We start from the raw sequence: 16,249 nt of genomic DNA on the forward strand, positions 1-16,249 counted from the left end.
TTAATTTATTTATTTTTGGCTGTGTTGGGTCTTCGTTTCTGTGCGAGGGCTTTCTCTAGTTGCGGCGAGCGGGGGCCACTCTTCATCGCGGTGCGCGGGCCTCTCACTATCGCGGCCTCTCTTGTTGCGGAGCACAGGCTCCAGACGCCCAGGCTCAGTAGTTGTGGCTCACGGGCCTAGTTGCTCCGCGGCATGTGAGATCTTCCCAGACCAGGGCTCGAACCCGTGTCCCCTGCATTGGCAGGCAGATTCTCAACCACTGCGCCACCAGGGAAGCCCAAGAATCCCTGTTTTTAAAATGCATACTGAGAACCTAGGGACGGGGTGAGGCCAGACATCTTGGGTTCTCTGTAAAACACCTGTGCTGGTCAAGTGTGTGGTGAACGCAGGACACAGGACAGGACAGTGTCGCTAGTGTTGGACCTGGGTGATGGAATTTGGGGGTTCGTCACACTTTTAAAAAATAAATGATGGAAATTGTCTAAAAGAGCAGAAATATATAACTAAAAAACATCAAGATGGGGCGTCATTTCGACCCCGCCGACCCGCATTCGTTCCATCTGGGCTCGGGTCCAGCCTGGTCTCTGCTGCCTGGAGCCCCTCCCCTCCCGCGGGGCCCTCTGGGGCCTGTTGAGCCAGTCCAGACCGGTCCCCACTCTCCCCTCGTGCCCCCCGCCCCCGTGCCCCACACCGCCGCCCTCGCTCCTCACGTGCCCACTCGCGCCCCCTCGAGGCTCAGCCGGCACCGCCAGGCCGGGGGTCGGGCACCCGCCATCCCAGCTTCAGACCCAGGTCCACGGCCTCCCCCCGCGGGGCCCCGGGGACCCACTTGATGCCGTAGCGCTCCCGGAACATGATGTGGTTTCGGAAGGCGCGGTTCCCATCCAGGTCGGATCTGCCTTATGTCCTGGGAGTACAGACGGGCCTGCTGCTTCGGGCTCTGTGGGCGGGGCCAAGGGGCGGGGCGGGCGTCAGGCGGAACCTGGACCCACGGCCACCACCGCCGGACAGAGCGGGCGCTGCGAGGCCAGCGGGAACTGAGCTGTTTCTGCAGAAGCCTCATTGTGCGCGTTTCTGAAGCCAGGGCGGGTCACGAGTGACCCCTGTCAGGATGAAGGTGACCTGACGATTGCCTGTGCTCCTAGCCTGGCAGTCTGCTCCAACAGAAGATAATATCGTCAGTGTGTCATCCAATCATCAAGTTCTTTATAATTTCTTAAATATAAAATGTGCAACACTCAATCAAAAGTAACCAGGCATTATCAGGAAATAAGATGTGATGAAAAAGAACAGGCAATAGAAACAGACCCAACAGAGGTGCAGATAATGGAGCTATTAGACAAGGGCTTTAAACGAAATACACTTGGACTTCCCTGGTGGTGCAGTGGTTAAGAATCCTCCTGACAATGCAGGGGACACGGGTTCGAGCCCTGGTCTGGGAAGATTCCACATGCCGCGGAGCAACTAAGCCCATGCGCCAAAACTACTGAGCCTGCGAGCCACAACTACTGAGGCTGCATGCCACAACTACTGAAGCTTGTGTGCCTAGAGCCTGTGCTTTGCAACAAGAGAAGCCACCTCAATGAAGAGTAGCCCTCGCTCGCCGCAACTAGAGAAAAGCCCGCACACAGCAACAAAGACCCAACGCAGCCAAAAATAAATAAATAAATTTATTAAAAAAAAAAAAAAGAAATACACTTAATGTACTCATGGAGCGAAAGGCAAGATTAACAGATGTGGGGAGGGGGAGACCTGGAAACAAAAACAAACAAATGAAAATTCTAAAAGAAATAAATAGAATAACTAAATTTAAGGACTGAATGGATAGTTTTGACACCAGATCTAAAGATAAAGAGAGAATCGGTGAACCAGAAGGCAGGTCAAAAGAAATTATGTAGACCGAAACAGAGTCAAAGGATATAAAATCTAATAAAAAGAATAAGAGACATGTGGGTACAGTGGAAAGATCAAGCATATTTATTTATTTATTTTCAGCTGCGTTGGGTCTTCGTTGCTGCGCGTGGGCTTTCTGTAGTTGCGGTGAGTGGGGGCTACTCTTTGTTGCGGTGTGCGGGCTTCTCATTGCGGTGGCTTCTCTTGTTGCGGAGCACGGGCTCTAGGTGCACGGGCTTCAGTAGTTGTGACATATGGGCTCAGTAGTTGTGGCTTGCGGGCTCTAGAGCGCAGGCTCAGTAGTTGTGGCGCACGGGCTTAGTTGCTCCACTGCTTGTGGGATCTTCCCGGACCAGGGCTTGAACCCGTGTCCTCTGCATTGGCAGGTGGATTCTTAACCACTGTGCCACCGGGGAAATCCCAAGCATATTTTTTTAAAATAAATAAATTTATGTATTTATTTATTTATTTATTTATTTATTTATTTTTGGCTGCACTGGGTCCTCGTTGCTGTAGGCGGGCTTTCTCTAGTTGCGGTGAGCGGAGACTACTCTTCATTGCGGTGCGTGGGCTTCTCATCGTGGTGGCTTCTCTTGTTGTGGAGCACAGGCTCTAGGCGCATGGGCTTCAGTAGTTGTGACATATGGGCTCAGTAGTTGTGGCTCGCGGGCTCTAGAGTGCAGGCTCAGTAGTTGTGGCACACGGGCTTAGTTGCTCCGCAGCATGTGGGATCGTCCCGGACCAGGGCTTGAACCCGTGTCCCCTGCATTGGCAGGCGGATTCTTAACCACTGTGCCACCAGGGAAACCCTCAAGCATATTTTTAATTGATTCTAGATGAAGAGCAGAGAGTGAGGCATCCAAAATATCTGAAGAAATAAGAGCTGAGACGTTCCCGAAACTGATGAAAGATATCAAGCTACAGATTCTAGAAGCACAGTGAGCAACAAAAAGGATAAATACAGGGAAAAACACATCCAGGCACAGTATAGTAAACCTGCTGACTGAGAATAAAGAGGAAAGCTTCAAAGTACCCAGGAAGACATGTCATCTTCAAAGGAGTGACAATAAGAGTGACAGAAAGTATGGAAATCAGAAGACAATGGAATAACATCCCCAGAATGCTAACAGAAATAAATGCCAACCTACACATCTATACCCAGTGAAAATGTCCCTGAAAAATGAAGAATGCACAGAAAAATTTTCAGAGAAACAAAACCTGGCAGAATCCAGTTTCCTGGTTTCACCAGGAAACCCACATCAAATGAAATACTAGAAGGTGTTCTCCATGGAGAAAAAAAAAAAAAGTGACCCCAGATAGAAGTTTGAAAATGCTAGGATTGAAGAGGGCCCGAGTTTGATCCCTGGTTGGAGAACTAAGATCCCGCAGCCATGCAGGAAAGAAAGAAAGGAACGAAGGAACGAAGGAAGGAAGGAAGGAAGAAAAGGACTCAACCAGGTGAATCAGGTAAGTTCAAAAATAACAAGAATGACATAACTTCCAGTGAATCCCAAAGGGCCCCCCACTGTGGCCAGCACATGTATGGTGGTAACCTGCATCCTCAACTTTGTGGAGTGTCTCAAAATTGACAAGTACGGGTGAGAAAATGAGGGGAAAGGCACTTCCAGACCTTCCTTCCCCTCCTCAGGAGTTTTACTCAGCTTTCAATTTTATGTCCTTCGGCTGGGCACCACTTGTTTCATTCAGTCTGTGGACACCTGGCCACACCCCTCACCAGCTCCAGTCCCCGCAGGTAACCCTCTCAGGCCTGGCCTTCCCCTCCCGAGTTTCCCTCCATCAGGGACTTCTGTTTGTTCTACTCAATGTTGAATCCTCACCACCTAGAACACAGCCAGGCACACAGGAGTTAATAAATATTTACGAAGAAATGCATTTAGGTGAGGCACGAATTGTTAACATTCATTGACAATATTAGATGAATGAAACATCACCCATAGATTACAAACGTTGCCTTAATTAACAAAGTTGCCACTTTGTTCCGAAACCAACTGTCTATCTGTGTCTGACTCTCCAGCTCTAGTTGTCGGTGCTCGCAGAATCCCGACACCCAGACTTTGCTCCAAGTCAGAGAACCGACCCGCTGCCCGCCACGTTAATGTCACGGCCCGGGTCCTGCGAGGCCTCATCCTCACCGGGTCCGACTTTCGAAGCCAACCTACGGCACGCGCGGGTCCGCCCATCAGTTCCAGCCGGGCTGGAAGCGGTGAGGGGGCCTTGGGTACCACCGCCGGCTCCGCCCCACCCGCAGGCCCCGCCCCCTCCGCCAGCAGGCCCACCCTAAACCCCGCCCCTGTCCGCCCGCCCACAGGCCCCACCCCTAGAGGCCCCGCCCACCGCCTGTTGCCGCGCCGCAGCGAGGCCCCGCCCCACCGCTGGTCCTGACACCGCCCCCCGGTCGGAAGTAGGCCGTCTCCCTCCCGGTCAACAGGCCAGGGACAGTTCGTTGTCGTGTCTAGGTCAGTCACTCCCTAGGTCCGTCAGTGGGTGGGCCAAACAGACGGCCGACCGGTCCAGCGTCAGTCCTTACCGGCGCCGGTCTTGGTCGGGCCGCGCGTGGACGCACGCCGGACGCCACTGAGGCCACGCAGCCCGGGGATACGCGCGCTCGCCAGCGTGGGGCGAGGGGTCCTCTGGGCCGGGGTCACCCCCGCTCCGCGGACCTGGGGGGCGGGTCCTGTCGGGGGCGGGTTCGGTGAGGCGGGGCCGCGCGGGCCGAGGCCGCGGCACCGCCCAGGGAACGTCGGCGCGCTCCGATGACGTCAGGTCGCCCGAGTTCGCCTCTGCGCGTGCGCGCCGCCGCCGGTCGTCCTCCCGGGGCACGCTGGGACCTCCGGCGCGGGGCGCTGGGTCTGCGCCTGCGTGATCTGCGTCTTGGTGGTCCGCCCTTTGGCTCCCAGTAATCTACACCAGCAAGGGCTGGCTCGGCCAGACTTTCCTTCCCAAATTGAGTAACCCCCGACCTTATTCCCCCAAAGAACCGATCCCCAGGAAGGACAGACAGCCCTGGCAGAGAGCACTCGCCCGGGTGGCGCCCTCAGGGTGTTGGGCCTTGGGATGGCCATGTGTCCGCCCTGCAGTTCTGTCCCGTTAGGTCACCCGAGTGCCCCGGGGGAGCTGGGTGGGCAGCTCCTGTGGGAAAGAGAAAGACATAAGTGGGACAGCACCTCGGGGGCCGCGAGGTTGGGTTGTCACAAGGTCTGGCTGAGACAGTCTAAATGTCAGCTTGTGGAGGTTGGTTGAGTAGATTGAATACACTCGAACAGAGACACACAGTGTGCCCACTAAAAGTTAGCTTCCATACGTATCTATTCACGTACGTGTATATTCGTCTATACATTGTATACATATCTATTCTTAGGTGAGAAATATAGCAGCTCCCTAATGCATTAGTTTCTTACTGCTACTGTAGTGAGTTGCTACAGACTAGATATTTTACAATTCTGGAGGTCAGAAGTCACAAATGGGCCTTAGGGGGTTAAAAATCAAGGTATCCACAGAATGGTTCCTTCCAGAGGCTCCAGGGGAGAATCTAGTTCTTGGCCTTTTCTAGCTTCTAGAGGCTGCCTGTCTCCATCTTCAAAGCGCAGCCACTCCAACCTCTGCTTCCATTGTCACTTTTCCTCTCTGATTTTGACCCTTTTGCCTCTCTTTTAAGGACCCTCAGGATTACATTGGGCCTATCCAATTAATCAAGGACAGTACCCCCATCTCAAGATTCTTGACTTTGTCATATCTGCAGAGACCCCTTTGCCATCTATGGTAACTATTGACAGGTTTGGGGATTAGGATGTGATCATCTTCGGGGGCCATTATTCTGCCTACTATTGCTTATATCTCATTTTTATTTTTAAAACTGTATTGTGTGTACAGGAGGAGTAGGAGCAGATACACAGATGTCAGATCATTTGTCTCTGGAAGATGGGCATTCTTGGGCCTTTCATTTTTTTTAATCTCTTCTGGTTTTTCTACAAAAAGCACATACTGCTCCTGTGATAAAAATCATGTTAAAGTTGGTTGGCGTGCCAGTGCACCCAGAGGCCTCTTTCTGCCCCCTCCCCTCTCCCTGCTCCATCCTCACCCACCCCAGCCTGCAGGAGCTTCTGCCAGAAACCCAGCACCACGCTCATTTTCCTGCATCAGGGTGAGAGAGAGCTGCTCACTGTCTTCACTTGACAACTTGTCAACTTGCACTTGCTGTGGGGGAGCTCATGGCGTGGGGCGGGGGTGGGTGTCTGTGCCTTGGGGGCCCAAACCTGCGAAGCCACTAGGCTCTCCAGGACCCCTGGCCCCACATTGGTGGCCCTGACCCCCTTACAAACTACACAAGCAAGGACTGGCCCCCACCGGATATTCTCCCCAAGTTGAGTAACCCTTCCTTTATTCCCACAACAAACCAACCCCCAGGCAACTGGTCAGCTCCCTGAGGCTCCTTTGTTAAATTTAGAGATCTTGGTTGGTTTCAATAACTGACCATCTGGGCCACATGTGCTTTTCTCTTCTCCTACTGTAAATTCCCGCTCTGATGTTTTAAATTTACCAATAGTGAGCCTGTGAAACCCTAGGCCGCCAACCTTGACCCCAGTAAAAGCAGAACCCTAGCCGCCTGCCCCCAACCCCCCACCCCATCCCCACCTCGCTCTGTGGCCCCAGGTATGCCATGTGCATTCCAACACATGTGAGTAATAGACCTTTTTTTTTCCCCCCAAAGTTTCCTAATGGTCTTTGTTGAAGGCCGCCTTGCAATCACAAGGGCAAGTCCAGCCACGACACTGGTTATGGCTAGGCCAAGAGGGGTGCAAAACAGGTGTGTTATGAAGCCTTTAACCATCTTCCTACTGGTAGACATTTAGATTGTTTCCAGGTTTGGACAGTTGCAAAATGCTGCAAAAAGATATTTTGAACATGTCTCCTAAGCTCATGCATGAATATTCCTCTTGATCGATACACAGAAATGCAGGGGTGTGTAGTGTTTTTACATAAGCCAAATGCCACGCTTGTTACCCGAAAAACGTTTTGCCTTGTGGTGCGTGTTGAGTCAAAAGACACAGCCAAGCCAAAGATCCGGAGAAGGAAGGATTTATTACCTGCTGCAAGTAAGGGGAACACTGGGGATCTTCTCCAAAGCAGTGTCTCCCCGCAGAGTCCAGGGTTTATTTGATTGTAGTCAGGAGGGTCAGAAAAGGTCATCTTCACCCCTTAGATTCCGGTAGGTCTGGTGGTTGCGGCTTCAGGCTAATCGTCACCATTGAAACAGAACCGGGAGTCTTTACAACTGGTACATTATTTTTGCTGTTGTTACTTCTCTTGTCTGATTACAGTCGTTTGTTTCTGCGTTCTTTTGTTCCCTTAAGACCATCAATTACTGAGACCTGTTCAAGGGCAAGCATTGTGGCCCACCTTAGATCACAAAACGGCTTAGGCCAAAAAATGGCTTCTCTTCTGTTAAGAAAACCATGCCTGGTTCTCTCTCCCAGGAAACCTACCGTATCTGCTTACACACTGACGCATTTCATCACAGCCAGGACAGATAATTTCCATCTTTTCCTGTGTGGCAGCAAAAAGAAGTGTCTCAGATATTCGATTTCTGTGCTTTGGCAAACTCCCACGTTCTGCCTGCTGGTGGGAGAGCGCAGAGGAAGTCCCGACGGCCTCTGTCTCCTTGGGGGTGGTCGGGGCTCCCTGCGCCTGCGCCGCATCTCCGCCTGGCGCCCCCTCCTCGCGAGGTGGCCTGCCCCCGTTCTGGGTGACAAAGTGGAAAATCAGACAGGGACGTCAAGTTTTACCCCAGAGTTCAGCGGAAAGCGGCAAAGGTTTAACTGGGGGCGCAGGCTCGGCGCGCGTCTCAGAAAAAGACCCGGGGCCAAGCCGGGGAGGGATGGCGGGCGGGCCCGTCCCGGGGTCTAATGTCCTCCCGCCGGGGTTCGGTGGGCGAGGGCGAGCTGGCGCGGGACCCTGGGCCCGCCCGGCCCCCACTCTCCAAGGCCCCGCCCCAGGACGTGACCCCACCCCCTGCCCGGGCGGAAGACGCAGCTCGGTCCTCTGGTCAGCGGTGGAGGCCCCGGAGGTGAGGTCCGGGGTCCGGGGCAGAGCGGGAGCGGGAGCGGGCCGGGGAGGGGGGCGCGGCGACCCCGCGGCGTTTTTGGGGTCCCCCAGCCGGTGACCGCGTGGCGGACGGTTCCTGGGCCCGAGAAAGCACGGGGGCCGGGGGCGCGGGGAGCCCTCTCCGCGCGGCATCTGAGCGGCCCGTCTCTCCCTGGAGAGGCCCCGGCCCGACCCCGCGCTGACCTCCGACCCCCGACCCCCGGACACATGCGGATCCTCGGGCGGGCGTGGGGGGCGGCGGCGGCCCCGCGCGGACTCCGGCGCGCCCCTGCTCCCTTCCGCCTCCGCGCCTCGCAGAGGTAACCAAGCTGCGCCGGGGGCGGGGGGCGGGCCGCGGGCGCCGCTCCAGGGAAGGCCCGGGCCGGACCCTGAGGCGGAGAAGACGCACCTCCTGTCTTCCGGCACGGTCTTGCGCAGCGGCCTGTCCCCGCACTTGGAAGCATTAATTAGGGGCGGTTGTTGAGATCCTGGACCCGCGACTTGGGGCCTGGGGAGCAGCCCAGCTGGTGGGGGTCCTGATTGCCAGGGAGGCCGTGGGCCGGACACGTGCTTGTTCCTGTCCAGATCAGGCACCCTGACTGGGGGCTTGTGAGGAAGGCTGTACACGCGGCGTCTTTGCGGGATGTTAACACTTTTTCATGGGTTCTCAAAGGGATCCGTGTTCTCTGGAGGCTAAGACGCCCACAGGCCAACCAAAGGGATACTCTGGGTCTAGTCAAGTCTGGGGGCTTGGGGGGCGCAGCTGCTGGGTATCAGTTTCCTACTCTGGAGAGGCGAGTCCCCTAATGTCACACTGGATTCAGGGAGGGAGCAGCCGGGGGAGCAGTGTTGGGGCTAGAGCTCCTCAGTGGCCCCTCCCATCCTGAACCCCGAGCCCCTCCTCCTCATCCCTCTCCCGCGATGACTGAGGATTCTGAGTCAGGGTTTGGGTGGCCACACCCTGGGCTGGGGGTGGGTGGCAGGTCTGGTTTTGCTCACGGGCTCTGGCCAGTGGGCTGGGCGGCCTCTTCCTGGTATGGTCCCTCCCTGTGATGGTACGTGAAGTGGCCAGTTACCCATGCCCTCGCCTCAGTTTCTTAGCAGGCCCCCCTGCTGGGACGTGCACACGTGAATCTGAATCTTACCTGATCATTGGCACCAGGGGCCTCCCAGGAAGAATGTAACTAGAGCCTTTGCCTGGGCTGGCCCTCTTCCCTGCTGTGGGCTCGAACCAGCCGGGGCCGGCAGGGGGCATGCCCTCTTCAGCAAGGCCGGGGCTGTGCCAGGCACGGACACAACACGAGTGAAGCATTGTTCTCAGGAATCTGGGGGTTTCGGGGAACCGGGAACCTCACGTGGGTCTGAGTCATCCTGCCTCGAGACCTGGAAAGGCATGGCTTCCAGGTGCGGGTGTTTACTGAACTTCCTGTGGCTCTTGACTGAAAGCCCGCTCCCTGCCCTCCTCCCGGGCACCCCCCAGCTCATGGCTGCCGCTGGGTTCCTCTCCTGCTGGCTCCCCCTTCAGGGCCACAGTCGGCACCCGCCCCGGGCTCTGGTTCCTCATTTGTTCAGGCTCTGTGTGTGGCCCTGGTGAGGTTTCAGGGCCTGTGACCTCCCATCCCAGACCTGCTGGCCAGAGGCCTCCCTCTTTTCTCAGCCTGCTTGGTGAGCTGGCTTCTTTGTGGGCTGGTCCCTGGGCTGAGCCAGGGTCGGGCAGAGGACGTGCCCTCTCCAGAGTCCCAGCTTCCAGAAGGGGCTCATGGAAGCAGGCACCCCGGGTGGCCACCCATGAATGCACCATCCAGAGCGTAGGTCACTGGACCTGGGGTCCCCACCCCACCTGCTCTGTCCTGGCCAGGGCACTTGTGGCTGGCGCCCCTCAGGAACCGTCAGCTGACCACCTGACGGCTGCTTCAGGGCAGTGAGGCCTCAGGTGCTGGCATCCTGGGCGGGTCTGGCTTTGTGGATGCCGGCCAGGTGGGGCTGTGCGCTGCCTTCCTGTTCTCGGAGGGGAGAAGGAGGCTGAGTCGGCAGGGGCAGTTACCGCAGCACGTCACAGATTGGGGCCCCTGCGCTCCCCTGGCTGGGGTCTGCACACCGTCCGGGCCCACAGGCCACCTCCTCCCCACCTGTCCTTGCTGGCAAGGCAGAGGCAGGGCTTTGGGCGGTGAGCGCTGCTCTCCCCTTCCTCGGCCGGGAGGTGCCTGGGGGGCTGGGGGACGAGAGCAGCCTCTGTCCCCGCGGCCACGTCCCCCAGCTCTGCGGTCCGTGGCGGTCTTTGCCCGGGAGCCCTCTCCCATTTCTGCTCCTGGAGGCTGAGGTGGATAAAGGTGTTGAAGAAGGGAAACGAAGCAGGCGGGGAGGCTGTGGCTTCTCCTGGAATGTCCCCTGGGGTCCTGTTTGGACGTCTTCCGTCCACTGGATCTCTGGCCTGTCAGACCTTGAGAGTTTGGCTGAAATCCTCTCCTTCTCCCCTGCCTGTGTCTAGGCAACACCTCGCCTCCCACCATGAAGCTCGACATCCAGTGTGAGCAGCTGAGTGATGCCCGGTGGACGGAGCTCCTGCCTCTGATCCAGCAGTACGAGGTGATCAGGTAGGACCGGCCGTGCCTGCGTGCCCGGGGCCACCACCCTGCAGGGGGTGAGGGGTGCTCCCAGCTCGCTTCACTTACAGAAGCGTGATGTAAATTTTGTATGATTTTCACGTGGCATAAAATGTGACTCTTTGTATTTTTTTCCAACCATTCGAATGTAAACCCATTCTGGCCTAGGCCTGGTGGGCAGAGCAACCTGGCCCAGGGTCTCGTCTGCTCGTCCCCTTCCCCTGGGCATGCAGTCGCCGCAGCCGGCTCGTGTGGGCACTGCCTGTCCTGTGCCCCTGCCGGGCTGCGGGCTGGGAATCCAAGTCCAGGCTGACTCCTGCTGTCGAGGCCCTCAAACCCGCAGGTTCCTCAGGGCTCACGAGCAAGAGATGAGTGCCTGCCTGCTTATCTTTTTTTTTTTTTGTATTTAAAAATATTTTATTTTATTTTTTTTAATTTTTATTTTTTATAAATTTATTTATTTTATTTATTTATTTTTGGCTGCGTTGGGTCTTTGTTGTGGCACGCGGGCTTTTCGTTGCGGTGTCTTCTCTTGTTGCAGAGTACGTGCTCTAGGCACGCGGGCTTCAGTAGTTGTGGCTCGTGGGCTATAGAGCGCAAGCTCAGTGGTTGTGGCGCACGGGCTTAGTTGCTCCGCGGCATGTGGGATCTTCCCGGACTAGGGCTCAAACCTGTGTCCCCTGCATTGGCAGTCGGATTCTTAACCACTGCACCACCAGGGAAGTCCCAAAAATATTTTATTTTTGAATAGGTAAGACATATGGCACAAAATTCAAAAAGACACAAAAGGGAATACAGTGAAAAGCCTCTCAGTCCTGTGCCCGTCCACTCTGTTGCCCTCCGCACCAACTACCCTTGTTTCTAAGAATTTAGCCCACAGGTGTAATTCCGTAGATATAATGTGAAATAACATATGCACAAGAATGTTCATTACAGCATTATTTTTAATAGCAAAAGATAGGAAACAGTGAAAATGTCCATTAATAGGGGACTGATTAAATAAGTTATGATTTATCCGTTCAATGGAGAAGTATACAGTTATAAAATAGAATGAGACAGCCCTTTATGTGCAAGTATGTATTAAGTAAAAAAAGTGCAGAACAGCATGCACAGGATGCCATTTGTGTTTCTAATACAAGGAAGTATGTGTATATGCATGAGGTATCTTGGGCAGGGCGAACAGGAAGGTGAGGGGTGGGAGGAGGGGCAGTGGGAACGGCATTTAAGAAAGTGCGGTGCCCGAAGGGTGTACTGAGGAGTGGTGAGTCCTTTGAAACATGGCGTGTGAGTTGGAGTGGCAAGGATGAGGTTAGCAGATATCCAATTCTTTTCCCCCCGTTTTAGACAAATAGCAATAGCAGCGTAGGCTTCACTTAGTTGTATAACCTTCCTTTTTCCCTTAATCTATTTCGGAAATCTTACCCAGGCATTTAGAGCCACTTTTTTTTTCTTATTAGGGCTCCATAGCAATTAATTGCTTCTAACCTTTTGCTGTTACAAACAATGCTATAATAAATAACCTCTTACATGTGTCATTTTACTTTTTTTTTTTAACATCTTCATTGGAGTATAATTGCTTTACAATGGTGTGTTAGTTTCTGCTTTATAACAAAGTGAATCAGTTATACATATATGTATGTCCCCATATCTCTTCCCTCTTGCGTCTCCCTCACTCCCACCCTCCTTATCCCACCCCTCTAGGTGGTCACAAAGCACCGAGCTGATCTCCCTGTGCTATGCAGCTGCTTCCCACTAGCTATCTATTTTACGTTTGGTAGTGTATATATGTCCATGCCACTCTCTTACTTTGTCCCAGCTTACCCTTCCCCGTATCCTCAAGTCCCTGCTTATCTTTCTTCTTTTGAACTTATTTGAAATAGTTTTATGGAAGGTTTACGGAAGAGTCACAAAGACGGTGCAGGGTCCCCTGTGCCCTGTCGCCTGGGGCGCTGGTCAAAGCGAAGAGCCCGACACGGCCACCTTGACTCACGTCACTGGCTTTTCCGTGCGTGTCCTCTCCTGTTCCCGGGTCGTGCAGGACCCCTCACGGCATCATCGCCACGTCTCCACGGCCCCTCCTGTCTGTGATGGTCCCTCTGTCCCTCCTTGTCCTTGGCCGCCTGACTCTGGCGTCTGCTCACTCGGGCTCAGGTGAAAGTGCCTCTGACGTCTTCTCAGGGTTGAGTCACATGTTTTGGCCAGACAACACAGAAATGACATTGTGTCCTGCCTGGCGTATCGTATCGTGGGAGGTGTTGTCACAGCGGTGCCACGTAGTCACCCCTAATGGTCGCTGTGACCACCTGATGCAGGGTGCCTGCCACCTCTCGGGGTGACACCCCTTCAGACTCTGCTCATGTCCTGTTTCTGCTCGGACTTTTGCCTGTTGATCTTCGCAGCTGTTGGTGGGTTTTGCCTGAAGTGTTCCTGGGACTCTGCCTCACTGGGGTTTTTAATTTTTCATTCCTTCCACACTTATCACTTGTCATTCTCTGAGGAAGAGCTGGCTTTCCTTCCACCTGTATTGACTCAATGGTTCACTTAATCGGTGGACGTGATCCTGGGTCAGGGTCTGGCACGTTCCACGCTGGCCTCTCCAAGCCTCTTCAGCCGGGCTCTGCCCTCGAGCTGCCACCTCCAGGTTTGGTTTCTCTCCTGGGGGTGGACGGGCACTTGTGCCCGCTGACCGTGTCCCGGGAAAGATGCGGAGATACGCGTCCGTATAGGTGCCAGTATCTTAACAGTTTTCACAAGACGATCCACGCGTTTTCTTTCATTTTAAGATGCGTTGGTTGTGACCCACCTCGTCGAGTTCTTGGCCCAAGAACGGGTCACAACCTGCTGTGTGAAGTGACTGAGTGTCCGTCTGCAGGCTGGACGACTGTGGCCTCACGGAGGTGCGGTGCAAGGACATCGGGTCCGCGCTCCGGGCCAACCCCTCCCTGACAGAGCTTAGCCTCCGCACCAATGAGCTGGGCGACGGCGGCGTGCACCTGGTGCTCCAGGGCCTGCAGAGCCCCACCTGCAAGATCCAGAAGCTCAGGTGAGCCCTGCCGGTCACTCCTGGGCTCTGGGCCCTGAGGCACACCTGAGCCCTCTCGCGGCCCCCGCCCCACGTCCCCTCCTGCAAGGCCGGCTGCCTGGCCTCCCCGTGGGTGCGTGTGTGGTGGCGGCGGTTCTGTGTCCGCCTTGCTTGGGCTTCGGCAGACGGAGGGGTGGCTCGTCTTGCACGGGAGCCGCACTTGGCTCGTGGGGCCCGCTGACGGCCACGTGTCTCCAGCCTCCAGAACTGCTGCCTGACAGAGGCCGGCTGTGGGGTCCTGCCCGGCGTGCTGCACTCCCTGCCCACCCTGCGGGAGCTGCACCTCAGCGACAACCCGCTGGGCGACGCCGGCCTGCAGCTGCTCTGCGAGGGGCTCCTGGACCCGCAGTGCCGCCTGGAGAAGCTGCAGTGAGTGTGCACCCCACGCGGGGCCCCGAGGTGCCCGCGCCCACCCGTCCCCTGGGTTTCGGCTGTCTGCCCTGGGCAAGCCCCCTCCCCAGCTCATCAGCTACAGGGAGCTTCGAGGAGGGGCTCGTCCCTGAGGCTGGGGCTGTGGCCTCTGAAAGCAGCTGGCAGCTGGCCTGTGACCCCGAGTGAGCACACAGATGGCGTCAGCCGCAGAGGGAGGAAGCCGAGCCCGAAAGCCCCAGCTCGGGCCAGGTGTCTTTCTCCTGGGTCTCTGGGCACCCGCCACCCAGGGAGATGGCCCCTCGGCCACTGCCGTGCTCTCACCGCCTGGCAGCCCTCCGGTCTCTGCAGGCCTCACGGCCGGGGTGGGAAAGGAGACCCAGACGGGTGCCCCCTGGGCCAGGCCACGTTCCTGCGGCCGAGGGGCTGACTGCCCGCCCGCCCCCAGGCTGGAGTACTGCAACCTGACGGCCGCGGCCTGCGAGCCCCTGGCCGCGGTGCTCAGGGCCACACAGTACCTGAAGGAGCTCATGGTGAGCAACAACGACATGGGTGAGGCCGGCATCCGGGCGCTGTGCCGGGGCCTGGCAGATTCCGCCTGCCAGCTGGAGACACTCAAGTAAGCTCCGGGCTGGGGCTGGGGGGCGGGGCAGGGCGGGGGCTAGGGGGGGCGCCCCAGCTCGCAGCGCCTCTCGTGCCCCCAGGCTGGAGAACTGCGGCCTCACGCCGGCCAACTGTAAGGACCTGTGTGGGATCGTGGCCTCCCAGGCCTCGCTGCACGAGCTGGACCTGGGCAGCAACCCGCTGGGCGACGCAGGCATCGCAGAGTTGTGCCCTGGGCTGCTGAGCCCCGGCTCCCAGCTCAAGACCCTGTGGTGAGTCGGCCTCCGGCCGGGCAGACAAAAACCTGGGGGCGGCAGGACGCGTTGGGAGCCTCTCTGTGCTGACGGGGGGCTCACCTCCGCAGGCTCTGGGAGTGTGACATCACCGCCCGTGGCTGCAGAGACCTCTGCCGCGTCCTCCAGGCCAAGGAGACCCTGAAGGAGCTGAGTCTGGCGGGCAACAATCTGGGTGACGAGAGCGCCCGGCTGCTGTGCGAGAGCCTGCAGCAGCCGGGCTGCCAGCTGGAGTCGCTGTGGTGAGGGGGCCGCGCAGAGGACCCCGGGTGGCCCGGCGGGGGGGACGGCGCCGGGGGCTGGCGAGGTGCGGGTGCCCTCGGGGGGTGGGGGTGGGGGTGCCGAGGTGGAGCCACCGAAGATGGGCAGAGACTCGGCGGGGGCTGGCGCTCAGATCCCCAGGGGCCTCCCGGGGCACCCCAGAGGCGTGGGCCGCGGTGGCCCCAGCTCCCGTCTGCCGCCCGCAGGGTGAAGTCCTGCAGCCTCACGGCCGCCTGCTGCCACCACTTCGGCTCGATGCTCACCCAGAACAAGCATCTCCTGGAGCTGCAGCTGAGCAGCAACCAGCTGGGCAACTCGGGCGTCCAGGCACTGTGCCAGGCCCTGGGCCAGCCCGGCACCACGCTGAGCGTGCTCTGGTGAGCCTGCTGGGGGGCGCCCCGTCCGCCGGGGCCGAGGGCGGGGACAGCTGAGACTCGGACCCGCCCCCTCGCGCTCCGCGATCTGGCGGCGGCCTGGGCCCTGGTTGCACAGCCACCTGGGGGCGCAGCCTCCGCCTGACCTCGGCCCTGCCCCCCGCCCAGGCTGGGGGACTGTGACGTCACGGACGGCGCCTGCGGAGGCCTGGCCTCGCTCCTGCTGACCAATCGCAGCCTGCGCGAGCTGGACCTCAGCAACAACGGCCTGGGTGACCCCGGCATCCTGCAGCTGCTGGGCAGCCTGGAGCAGTCCGGCTGCGCCCTGGAACAGCTGGTGTGAGTGGCCCTGGGGTGCGGGGGGCAGGCGAGGCACACGGGGTGGGGCTGGGGGGCGTGGCCGCTATCTCACCCCCTTCCTCCCTGCAGCCTGTACGACATCTACTGGACGGAGGCGGTGGAGGAGCGCCTGCGGGCCCTGGAGGGGAGCAAGCCCGGCCTGCGGATCGTCTCCTGACGCCCCTCCCCGGACGGCCCTCCTCCCCCGAGGAGTCCTGGCTTTAACCGAGAGAAGAGCTTAAATCAGCTCATTTTTGGGAGAGCATTTTAGGCACTTTATTAAAACGCTTTTCTGGCAGGAGGGTCTTTGTCTGTCCTCGTGGTCCTCAC

General features: G+C 57.5%; 1 protein-coding gene and 1 long non-coding RNA gene across 4 annotated transcripts; one reads left to right on the top strand and one right to left on the bottom strand.

Moving 5' to 3' along the window:
* Positions 1-267: 267 nt before the first annotated feature.
* LOC118898818 lies at positions 268-4,816 on the bottom strand. The gene is made up of 3 exons (XR_005020827.1): positions 4,442-4,816; positions 830-940; positions 268-423 (listed from the first exon to the last, which is right to left on the bottom strand). It is a non-coding gene; the product is annotated as an uncharacterized LOC118898818 (long non-coding RNA).
* Positions 4,260-16,221, top strand: RNH1 (ribonuclease/angiogenin inhibitor 1). 3 transcript variants are annotated; one of them, XM_036859414.1, is made up of 10 exons: positions 4,260-4,370; positions 10,484-10,589; positions 13,471-13,641; positions 13,879-14,049; positions 14,498-14,668; positions 14,754-14,924; positions 15,017-15,187; positions 15,413-15,583; positions 15,749-15,919; positions 16,010-16,221. In XM_036859414.1, the coding sequence occupies exons 2-10, from the start codon at positions 10,504-10,506 to the stop codon at positions 16,095-16,097; spliced, it is 1,371 nt and encodes a 456-aa protein (XP_036715309.1). In that variant the 5' UTR covers positions 4,260-4,370; positions 10,484-10,503; the 3' UTR covers positions 16,098-16,221. The 3 variants fall into 3 exon arrangements, with proteins under 3 accessions (XP_036715309.1, XP_036715308.1, XP_036715310.1); XM_036859413.1 differs by lacking the exon at positions 4,260-4,370 and adding an exon at positions 7,887-7,978; XM_036859415.1 differs by lacking the exon at positions 4,260-4,370 and adding an exon at positions 8,189-8,315.
* Positions 16,222-16,249: the final 28 nt, after the last annotated feature.

The sequence above is a fragment of the Balaenoptera musculus genome, chromosome 8, assembly GCF_009873245.2.
Source record: "Balaenoptera musculus isolate JJ_BM4_2016_0621 chromosome 8, mBalMus1.pri.v3, whole genome shotgun sequence".
NCBI lineage: Eukaryota > Metazoa > Chordata > Mammalia > Artiodactyla > Balaenopteridae > Balaenoptera > Balaenoptera musculus.